Raw genomic sequence first — 12651 nt, 5'->3', positions numbered from 1 at the left:
AAGAGTTAAGCAACTCTTGATTTTGGCTCAGGTCATGATCTCAGGGTTGTGAGATGGAGTCCCACGTTGGGCTCCCTGCTCAGCAAGAGTCTGCTTGTCCCTCTCCCTCTGCTCCTTCCCCTCCCCACTTCAAATAAATAAATAAATACAATCTTAAAAAATAAAATAAATAAAATTAAAGATAATGATTTGATACTAATCTAAAGATGACTGTGTACTTGACTCTCATAGTTGCATCTTTAAGGCATCAAACCTTTTCCTTTTTTGAATATTTTAAGACACAATTATTTTTATTCAGAACATTTTGAAGCTAAAAATATTTACAATTAAAAATAGAAATACATGTATATTTTCATTTGGCAGTTAGACCAAATGGTAGACCCTAAACTGAGTTATCATCTGAGTGCCATTTAGAATCACCACCTTTCTAGTTTTGGACTCAATTTTATCATTAAGATAAAAACATAAACCTTAGTAATACTATAGGGGTTTTCTTCCACTTTAAATAAAGATGATTTATTTTTAAGGTTTAGAATTTGTATTCTCATTATCCGACAATATATTATTTTTCTTTCTCTCTTTCCTTTTCTTATTCCTAAAATATCTTTTCTTTCATTTTTCTGGTTTTATTCATTCTTTAATGTCTTTTTATCTCTTCTTCTAACCCTGTCTCATTTTTCATATTTTCATAGACAAAAGAAATTTCTTTGAATAATCAAGTTTTTTAACTTTTCAAGAACAGAAGGAAAGTCTGAATGAAAATTTTTGTTAAATATACAGTCAAAACCAATTATAATCATATTAATCACTGTTTAATCTTTTTTCCTTTTTTTTTTTAGATAATGAGCATACAGCAGAGGGAAAGAAAAAATCGTAAGCAGGCTCCATACCCAGCCTGGAACCCATTGCAGGGCTGGATCTCATAACCCTGAGATGATGACCTGAGCCAAAATTAAGGGTCAGATGCTTAACCAACTGAGCTACCCAGGTACACTACCACTGTTTAAATTTTAACTTTCTTTGTTTTATACTTTCACATACAATGAGAACAAACCAAATCATGAACATATGCCTATTATTTTAAGTCGTTTCCTTTTCAACCGTTTGTCCTTAAATATAGCAATTGGTAGAAAGAAATTTCAGTCTCCCAAAATTTAAAATTTTATTAAATTAATATTTTAATAAAAATTTTTAAATAACTGCTATTTTTATTTTTATTTTAATAAATATTTTATTATTTTAATAAATAATATTTTATTTCATTTTAATAAATAACTGCTATTATTTTCAAGAAAATTGTTATTATATGTCATCCAATGTCTTTCTTAGAAGTTTTAAGTGAAAAAAAAATGTTACATTCAAGGGACCTTAAATTATAAAATTGGAAAGGATGATTAGAGTCCATGTGTTTTGCCGTTTTAAGATACAAAAATCTCCTGTGGAAGATAGTTTTTACATTTATTAACTTTAAAATGTTATTAAAACATATCAACAAATGAGAATCAATAATATCAAGCCTTTTGTCAGTACTGTGTGTAAATTCTATATTCTAGATCCAATACCTTTAGAATTAAAGTTTTATCTCCTGCTTCTGTGAGGGAAGATTTGGAAACAACAAAAACAACTTAATTATTGAGTACTTACTGGATTCTAAGAACTAATAGTCACAATAAACCTACAAGGAAATTCTCTTATTTTCCTGATTTATTGATATGGCAATTGAGAATAAGAACTTGTGTAAATTTTCCAGGATCATGTAGTGACTCACCCACATCTCAGTGTTAAAGTCAGAGCACAAGACTATTATTGCCCAAGACTTAATTAACCCTTATTCTAAGAACTGAGAGTTCCCAGCTGTGGGGATTTTATTCGGTTTTACATGATTATTTGCAATTTTCCCCATTAACATGATAAATATACAAATAGAACCTTTAACAGATAATTTATAAAGTTACACTTCAGTACTCTGCATCGATAATAGGTTCTCTGAACACTCAAACTAGAGCAATGATATTTAAAGATTAATGAGCTAGTTTATGAATTGCCAGATGTCATTGTATCAGTCTATTTTTATAAAAAATGAATATTTTCAAGGAATTTTCATCATGTATATGAAACTAAATGAAGACAGTTACTTACCTAGTTACCTTCTATTATACGGTATTGATATTTTCTATCACTACCTACATAAATAAAGTAAAAGTGACACAAATTATGTAAATAATTACTGGGAAAAGTGAGATAGAAATAATGACTGATTCTTGATATTTATAGAGAAATATTAAAAAATCCATTGTGAGGCTGAAGAGATTTATTATTATCATGTGTCTGTCTTCAATTATTAAGTTGATTTAAAGCAATGTAATTTCCGATTTATGCATATTGCATGACTAATTTTGGCATAGACATATAGGAACATTTCTCTCAGCTCATGGTCTTTAGTTTAGGATAATTTATTTATTACTATTTTATAAGAGTATGAAGTCAACATATATTGTGGCTCAAAAGGAGAAACATCTGTTTTGTCTTTATGAGAGTATAAAAGTACAGACAGGGGAAGATCTGTTCGTTCCATTAACCCTACCTAGCTCCATGCTAGCTAAAATATTGGAGGAACATTAACTCCAAATGATTTGTTTTCCTGTACTTATTGACTGTCAAAAATGTATTTCAATATGATAAGAAATCTCACATTGTAAATAAAATGCAGATATCAAATTAAGAAGGAATTAGCTTATAAATCAAAACCTAAAAAGAAGCAGTCCTCTATTATTTAGGCTGAGGTATGGGGTCAGAAAAATTTTGTTGCTGCCCCTACTCTACCACCCACTATGTCTTGATAGTTTAAAAATAACTATTTTACCTCCCTAAAACTCAGTTTCTTCAACTGTAAATTCTTAAAGTAACTTTTCCAATTGGTTTGCTGTAAGGATTAAATTAAATACGTATTTAAATTGCTCAGCATGAAAGCTGGCAAACAGAAAGGATTAAGTAATTGCTAATGGTATCAGAAATTGTGGTTATTTAGCTAAAAGATGAGAAAGTTGAAGAATCACGTATAGCCTTCTACTGATTTAAATTATTTTTACAGGTAGTTTTCAACAAAGAAAAGAATAACAGAATAATAGTTCACATTCCATTTATTACAGTGGGCAGAACTAAAATATTTGGTGCAAGAAAAATGCCCTGTGAAATATGCTAGGTATATCTGTTTTGGGGCTGGTGATATCAAGTTCCTAGGAAGACCAAGTAACCATCCTTCCTTACTTTATATTCAGAATAGCCTTGATTTTTACCATATTCCCAGAATAATTACTAATAATGTCCTGATGTGGATGGAAAACACATGATACTTAGAGCAGACATATCCTATACAAATTACACCTTCTATAAATGGTATCAGCAGAATTTACTCCTTCCTCAGAGGAAATCAGTATATTGATTCACAATTTGAAAATACACTTTAGTTTAATGAACCATGAGCTAACATTATATTAAATCTCTGTTAAAATATGGTAAAATATGTTTTTAAAAATTAAAAATTAAAAGTACTGATGCACATAATTTCTTTTCAGGTATGGCAAGATGTGTTATTAAAATACATTTTAGGGGCGCCTGGGTGGCTCAGTGGCTTAAAGACTCTGCCTTCAGCTAGGGTGGTGATCCTAGGGTCCTGGGATCAAGCCTCCCATCATGCTCTCTCCTCAGCAGGGAGCCTGCTTCCTCCCCTCTCTCTCTCTGCCTGCCTCTCTGCCTACTTGTGATCTCTGTCTGTCATATAAATAAATCCAATATTTAAAAATAAATAAATAAAATACATTTTATATACTTATAAGTATATGTGTGCATATACACAATCATGTCACTATGAAAAATTGGAATTGGGATTATTAAAATAAAAACAAAATTTTGCTTATCTTTTATTTAAATAATTCTTCCTCTTATTTTGTGATCACATACCAATATAATTTTAATGAAAAAATTCAATTCGCAAGAGCTATTTCTTAACCTGATATTAAATTTTACCATTCTTCTTTTAATATAATACTATATAATCAGGGGTACCTATGTGGCTCAGTCATTTAAGCATCAGACTCCTGATTTTGGTCTGGTCATGATACTGGTGTCCTGAGATCAAGCTCTGCCTTGGACTCTGTGCTCAGTGTGGAGTCTGCTTGAGATCCCCTCCTTCTCCTTCTGTCCCCCACTCCCACCCCCTACTAGCACATTTTCTCTCTCTCTCAAATAAATAAATCTTTAAAAAAATAACATTATACCATGTAATCAAAGAAAATAATTTCCAGATATGCTCTTGGGACAAAAAAAATAATAAACTTCCTAACATACCTTTTCCATATCTATAGAACTGTACAAGAGCCAAAAGTCATTGTAATGAACTTGAAGTAATATAAAATTCTAAATTTTTTGTGGTTTAGGAAATATTTTAATCTGTTTAATATAATTTAACAGGGTTAAGAGCTTATAATTTTAGAAAGTGTATATTCTATTTACCAATTTAAATTAGATACAGTCTTGCAAAAATGAAGTTTTAAACAGTTAGATTTCTGACTAACTGTATGTATTCCACTCATCAAAAAGTTATCAATTAGACTTCTAAAAGACTGAGAAAATCTCTTATTTTGTATTTTTTACACATATATATAAATAATAGATAAAAGGGAAAAAAACAGATTTATTTTCTAATGCATATTTTGTAATTCTTTTGATGCCAAAATAGAATATGTTAAAAAAAAATCAGCTTCTGAGATCTTTAAAAGATATATAAATTCTTTACATACTGGCTTAGGAATCTCTGCATAAAATTTTAGAGATGTTTATTTCAACAATCCCATATTAGTAGCATTCAGATTTTGTGTTATTGGCAGTATGTGCATATATCTTCATACATCTAAATCAATAAATGAGGAAACTACCCAGCTAATTCAACACAAAATATTTTTCATTGATCACATTATATCTGAACTACAGCAAATATCCATATTTGCTTGCCCTATTTAGGTACATCATAACTAACGGAGTATTTAAAAATTAAGGTAAAACTATTAGATCTAAAATAGAATTATTGATAGATGCAAGATTACTAATTTTGATATAAAATATGTACAATCACAAAGCATTCAAATTTACATACTCACCAATACAGGTAGGTAAGGAATCATTCCATTGGGCCAAAGAATTGGGCACAGTATCACACCTAATTGCAATGGATCCATGGAGAATATATCCTGGATTACATTCAAAAAGAACCAATGAACCAACTGCAAATTCATTGCCAATCCTTCTTCCAAATCTTGGTTCAGGCACAGAGCTGCACTGTGTAGAACTTGTTCTAGGAACAGCTGTGTACAAATAATTGTTGATTTTAATTTCATATTTGGTAGATAAATGCAGATTTCAAAATGTAGCTATTTAAACAAATTTCAAAGAAATCTTCACTTTTTATCAGCACTGAAATTAACAACTTGAATATATTTCTAAAAGTTCTAATATTCATACAGAATAAAATACAATTTAAAATGAATACTGCTATTGTCATCAAGATTTTTTTATTTAAAAAAACATCTTTTAATCCTTTAAACAACATCAAGTAAGTTTTTGTCTTATTTTTTTGGTTTTACTAAACTCTTATTAATATAACAAAATAGTTTGAATTAGGTATTTCAATTTACGGGATGATAACTGAAAGATATATTTTTTCTTTTTAAACTGGGATAACATGTTCCAACACGTGTCAGGTTACATGAGGTAATGTCACATTTTATTTTTCAGTAGTTTCATAGATTTAAAAAAGAAAACACAACATAGTACTAATTTCACAGTATGTTCACAAACTTAATTGTTCAAAATATGTTTGTTATTGAAGACAATTATGTTCAAGGCTAAGTATAAGTCAGACAGATTAACAACAATAGAAGTTTTATTTAATAATCATACAATATCAAATTTGAAATTGCTTTTAGATTTTATAGGTATGTACTTTGATTGTGACTTTTTTTTTTTTTGGGTTTAGTAAAATAGAATGATAACAGGATGTTTTTTCTTTTTAAAACACATACAGATGGGATTAAAGAGTTTGACAACAGCCCAAAAAATGATATGATGAATTCCAAATAGACTGATTCCTCTTATGTGACTTGTAATAGTGCCTTTTTAAATTCATAATATCATATATTGTTTAATGAAGGAATACTATTAAAAATGAAACAGTAAAATATTATAGACAACATTATAAATGGGAGAAAGTTAATAAAAGTATCAAATCATAAGTTTATAAATTTCTTAAAAATAAAGTTCAAGATACATTTAAGAATAAATACTACATGATCATACACAACTAAAACAAAGTGTTTCAAATTATAGCCCTTAATATTTTAATGATAATGTTGAAGCTTGTCTATAAAAGGTGAGAAGAAACTGTGTAAATAAGCTTTCAATTGCACAAAAATATTTAATAGCCATGAAGAAAGTTTGAAATCTCCTGAGAGAATGAAAAACTAAAATTTAGAATGGAATAATGATTTCCCTACATGTCTAAGTACATCAGCACAAAATTCTGTACATTTTTAATTTAGAATGCTAGGCTATGGGAAAAATAGAAGATGCAGAGAGTGAAGAGTTGTCAGAAAAAAAAATATTTTAAAACAATATGTTGGAAGGAAGGGAAATCATACTTGAGAATGATGATGGAAGCAATAGGTCACTTTTAACTTTGGCCAAATTAACAGTTTTCTAGTGATGGGGGAGGGAACAGGGTGAAACTTAAAAAAAAAAAACAACAACTAAAAACAACTTTGATCTCTCCTATATGGTTATGATGATCTCATCATTAATAATTCTGAACATAGCATGAGGAAATTGATATCATTCCTTAGTGTGTTTCTAGGCTACAGGGTCACTTACCTTGATAAACAAAGTGAAATCCCTTAGCTGTTATTGGTCCAACTGAAGTAAATCGAATTGTGATCTGATTACCTGAACTCAGTGGAAGTGATTCTCCTACTCAACAAAACAAACACTAAGATATCATAAATAATTTCATTCAGTAAACCTAACAAATTATATTAATTTACACTGTTATTTGAAAATGTCAATCTATGTTCTATCAAATTACTTTAAGATAGCCTACCTCTGACAATATATTTTCTTTGGGTTCAGTTTCAATCTCAACCTTTTTACCATACATTTTGATACATATTGTCTCATTTCAAAAATAATCCTTAAATATTTTATATTACATTAAATACCACAGACTCAGTGACTAAATATTATATTTACTTGATTACAATCCCCCAAAAATATTTGGTTATGTTTTTCTCAAGCGTTTGAGTTACTATTGTGTTTCTATTTTTGTTTAAAATAAAGAGTGATTCTATTTTCAGTTTATTTCTCATATGGATGACATAAATCTCAACTTTCACTCTAATACCAATCAAAGTCAGTCTTTAATCAATAACTGATGCATGGCAGTTCTATTAAAGGATACCTGAATGGGATCCTGAGAGGGAAGATAACAGAGAAGATTGCTGAGTTGGCCCATCATACACCTCAACAACATCGTGGAGTGATGTCTGGAAAAATACAAACTGGCCAAACACCACTGATCAACAGGAACCAGGAGAAGCAAACAAATCACCAACCATCCAAAAACGAAAACAAAAAACACAACAAAAAAAAAAAAATAGAAAGAGGAGGAGAGAGAGAACAAAGTATTACAATATAATACTCATCTTTTTTCTACCTTTAAAAGAGGGTAGGTGCCAATTGGTTGATATGCCTAACACACATATCTCAGGTCATAAGGTAATGACCATGGCCTAAAAGCAATAAAATTTTTTAAATACTATTTTTTAAAAAATAAATTAAATGGTATAACATTTATCTATAGATCAGAAACCATAAGGTTGGTGATTAATACTTTATAATAACTCCGATTTTTCCCATTGGTAGTTTGGTTCTCTTCACTTTGTGACTCTCTTCTCTTTTTCTAATTTTTTTCTCCTCTTTTATATAAGATAGACTATATTTTAATTTAGGGGGATTTCTTTAGATTGCTTTTAAAATGCTGTTCTGCTGTAAGTAATAATTTCATTGGAAAAATATCAGCAAGATACTTTAAAGGTACAGTGTTTAGTTTACATTTTGACTTTAAAATGATTCCTAAGCATTGTTAATATCTTGCCAAAATCAAGAAATATAATTTATAATTCCTCAGCAATTGAGATAGACAATTTTACAAAATGGTTGTTTTTTCATGGTAAATACCGATCTGAAGTATTTATCAATAGATATTGATAAAGGTCTCTTTTTTGTACTTTTCCTTTAATTATATGTGAACTTTACGTGTAGAAACGACCCAAACTATAACTTAAAAGAAAGAACCTGTTCCAGAGCAGAAATAAGCTTGTATTTTGTGGGTTTTTTTTTTAAAGAAAAAAATAATAAAAATTATCCTTAAAACACTTTTTGAATAGAAAAATTATGGCATTTAAAAGAGTACTTTTTTAAGTTTAATAATGTTAAGACAAGGTGACTTTTATAAGCTCAAAATCACATTACTGTAATTAAACTATACATATATGTATTTTTAAAGTTCATCATAATTTACACTTGAGTCAAGGTTATGGTAATCCTCTGGTGGTCTCTTGAAAACAGCCTAATTCATCTGAAACATGCTGAGTTTTTCATATGAACACATACACATAATACTGTAAACAAAGATACACTTTTTTTTTCTTTTGTGCCTGCTAAAATAAGCTGGTGATCTCAGTCCAGTTCTTTGTGAGGTAAGGGGAAATGAAGGCAGATACAGAGTTGTTGCTTTGAACAATTCCTACACATTGTTGTGCTATTTTTCATAAATAGTCCTCCTGAAAACATTTCTTAGAAGTTATGAAAACACATTTATGTTTCTATTGAATCAGATGCATGCATTCTATTTTTTTAATAGTTTACTAGTCATATGAAATTTCAGTCCAGACCTTTTTAAAAGACCCATATATTGGTCCACCAAATTCCAAGCCATTTCCAAAATATTCCAAAAAATATTAAGAGTTTTTGTTTTCTGTTTTTGCATTTTTTTAGATTGGTGTTTGATTGGTTTTCAACAGTGTCTTTGAAAGTTTCTACTATAACCTGGATGTTGTCATTGCCTGTCCAAGTGTCCCCCCGCCCCGCAATCATGTTAGTCTAATGACAGGCACTTTGCTAAAAACACTGTGCAACAAGGCTCTTGGTAGATAAATTATTCTTTCTCTGTATCTTTTTTGGGAAGACATAAGAAAAATAAAACACTTAAATTCAACATCGTTTAACTCTTTCTGCCAAATATTTCAAATATTTCCTTAGGAAACATGCTCAATTCCCAAGCAAACCACCACATTACAAACAATATCTAAAAAAACAAAACAAAACAAAACTCCCCTTCAAACAAACAAACAAACAAACAAACAAAACAACAACAGTCATCCAAGGGTTTTTCTAAGGAAAAAAGGAAAAACAATGATTTTTCTTGTTTTTAGACCTCTTGTTCACAACTATTACCTCTCTACAGATAGACCAGAATTTTGTGTCACTTGTGAACTAGATATGTTAAAAGGGTAACTTCTAACAATAGAGCCATAAACACTGCATATTTGCATCATGTTGAGTAATGAAAACTGTAGGGCATGACCTTGGAGTGTCCTTAGTAACTTATGCCTGCAATTTGTGGTGCTAATTTTGAGATGACAGTGGGGGGAACTGAGAAGGGCAGGGGATAAGGGAGTGGAGTGTTGAATCTAGCCTCATTAAGCACTTACTAACTAGTAGTAAGCTACTACTCTTCAACAGGCTCTAACGGCATTAATTTACCCAATGGAAATCTTAACTGAAAAATAACTTTTATTAGGAAAAAAAAAAGTTACTCTGAGAGTATACTAAGCCATTATATGAAAAGTAAAAGTTTAAAGTATATTTTTGCATAAGTTTTCTGTAGTATGAAATATCAAGAACACCTGCATAGTGATCTGATTTCCTATACGTTACCAGGTTAAGTATTGCCTCATTACATTACGTTACAAGCCCGAGCCGAATATTTCTCAGCTAGAAACCTCAAGAATTAAATGGTAAACCTTGTGTTTGCTTCCCCAGGCCATCCACAAATGTCTTTATTTAGTTAGTTTTCTTACATTCACACAGCAGTAGGTCTTCTGCTTCTAAAATCTTCTGAAGGGCCAACTGTACCCTTTGCATGGTTGAGGTCTTTGTAGGAAAAAACTGTGAAAGACTTTAAGATGGATCAAAAGATAACTGGATGTTGTGCTCGTGAGATGTTTTTTAGCCTACCCTTCTGGGTCACCTGTGTTTTGGGGGGACTGTGGTGTATGCAATGGTTTATTGTCCAATGGACAGACGTGTAAATTCATTTCAGCCTTCCATGCTTATCTATGTATCTATGTATCGGTCTGCCTCTCTATCCACTGATCTATACTTGGCTATTGAATTCTATATTAAACCACTGTAGTATTTACTAAAACCCTCTTTAATTCCTGAGTTAAATAAAAGTTTTGATAAAAAATATTTTGATACATGTTTACTTCATATTTGCATGGGACTCAACTTACACTCTCTTTAAAAAACAAAACAAAATAAAAACCCTTCTAACACTGATCAACGTACCTCAGCCTAATGACTGGACCATCATTTTATTTCTAGGACTACAATTAACCCCCAAAGTCTGGGGTGATGAGGCCATCTGAAATGATTAGCTAGCTCTCTGTCTTCTTTCTCTTAGTTTCCAGCAGAGATACAAAGTTCTCTGCATCTCAGCTCCAGGGCTGCTTTCCCTCTCTCTGGAGATCTGCTTGTGAATATCAAAAGCACTTTGTTCTCAGGCTATTAGAATAGGCTATGAACACTAAGCTGCTTCTTAAGGGAAGCACCACTCTAAGTGAATTTTTCCCCTTTCTTAAGCATGATAGATCTTAAAAATAATGTTTTAACTCCTTTGTTCGAAATCCGTTTTATAATGTTATATGTGTATTATTGCAAGTTATAAAAAAGAAGAAAAGGGAAGCCTAATAGGGCAGAAATAAACATGTAAAATACCCCTACAAATCAGTCTATGCAAACAATCTATTTATTATCTCTGAAATTACTTCTGAGCCTCTTATTTTCCATATATTTTATTCTAGAATACAGTTTATTAATCTAACTAATATTGTTGATTCTATTCTATGATGTACCCGAAACAACTGGGGTCAGAAAGCCAACAGATCCAAAGAGAGTCTTTCTCTTAGACCCCGTTAACTGTATTTGTAGTCATTCAGGTGGCAGCTTATCTTTACCTATGGAAAGATGTTAAGTTAGCCAATTAAATTAATTGTAAACCAACAATAGGACATGTTGGGCACATCTTTTAATGCAGATCATTGCTGTGCTAATCATTTAATACATTCTTAAAAGCAAGTCCTCCACCAACCACAAAAGGGCAACATGTAGGAGGTGTTCTAGGCTGCACTAAAAAAAAAAAAAATTATAGGGATGCCTGGGTGGCTCAGTCAGTTAAGCCGCTGCCTTCAGCTCAGGTCATGATCTCAAGGGTTCTGGGATCCAGTCCCGCATGGGGCTCCTTGCTTGGCAGGGAGCCTGCTTCTCTCTTGGCCCCTGCCTGCCACTCTGCCTCCTTGTGTGAGCTCTTTCTCTCTCTCTCTCTGACAAGTAAATAAATAAATAAAATCTTTAAAAAAATTACAATTTAGATTTTTTTTAAATATTTTATTTATTTATTTGACAGAGAGAGAGATCACAAGTAGGCAGAGAGGCAGGCAGAGAGAGAGGGGAGGGAAGCAGTCTCCCTGCTGAGCAGAGAGCCCGACGCGGGGCTTGATCCCAGGACCCTGGGATCATGACCTGAGCCAAAGGCAGAGGCTTTAACCCAGTGAGCCACCCAGGTGCCCCCAATTTAGATTTTTTAATAAAGATTTTATTTATATATTTGAGAGAGAGAGAGAGAGAGAGCGCAGGAACAGGGGGAGAAACAGGGAGCCTAAGGCAGAGTTTGATCCCGGGACCCTAAAATCATGACCTGACCCAAAAACAGACATTAACCAATGGAGCAACCCAGGTACCCCTACGATTTAGATTTTTAAATGTCACTTAGTCTGCTTAAATCACTTAAATAGAGAAAACCTCTAATTTAGATCAGATCGATAGGATATTCACCCTAACTTTAAAATTTCCTAGTTCATTTGCTCCCCCATGAGCAAAGAAACTCAGAATGAGACAGGACATTGTGTTTATCTATTTTTCTTTGTAGATAAAGCAAGGTTTATTTGACATCTAGTTTTTACAGTATTCTATCCAACCAAGATAGAAAGGCGGAGGTCCATTTATTGAGGCAGTTTGCATGATGCAAGTGCTCACTTAACTAAGTTTCAAAAAACATTTGTTTCCTCATTCTGCACCAACTCTGCCATCTCTCCTTTAGCCACATTTGCTTAAGTCACGAGACTATCCATTCTGCTTAATTTAGCCATTTCAAATGTACATCAATAAACGATGAAAGGGTGGCTGGAATGGCATAAAGAAGTTCCTGAATATTAATACATCTCCAGAATTAGAAGGCACATTGCAGACCAGCAGTCTGCAGTA

At 31.7% G+C, this 12651-nt stretch overlaps 1 protein-coding gene across 3 annotated transcripts in view; it reads right to left on the bottom strand.

Moving 5' to 3' along the window:
* CSMD3 (CUB and Sushi multiple domains 3) overlaps positions 1-12651 on the bottom strand; it is a gene marked incomplete at both ends in the record, with an annotated part of 1233164 nt that overhangs the window by 168087 nt on the left and 1052426 nt on the right. For 2 of the 3 annotated variants that reach the window (XM_080802411.1, XM_080802412.1), the window contains 3 exons: positions 5157-5360; positions 6922-7017; positions 7505-7618. In XM_080802411.1, the coding sequence (XP_080658537.1) occupies positions 5157-5360; positions 6922-7017; positions 7505-7618 (414 nt within the window). The remainder of the gene's footprint in view (positions 1-5156; positions 5361-6921; positions 7018-7504; positions 7619-12651) is intronic. The other variant, XM_080802413.1, reaches the window with a different exon arrangement.

The sequence above is a fragment of the Martes martes genome, assembly GCF_963455335.1.
Source record: "Martes martes genome assembly, chromosome: 4".
In the NCBI taxonomy this organism is placed as follows: domain Eukaryota; kingdom Metazoa; phylum Chordata; class Mammalia; order Carnivora; family Mustelidae; genus Martes; species Martes martes.
The sequence above is the reverse complement of the archived record's forward strand: the minus strand, read 5'-3'. Positions and strand labels throughout refer to the sequence as shown.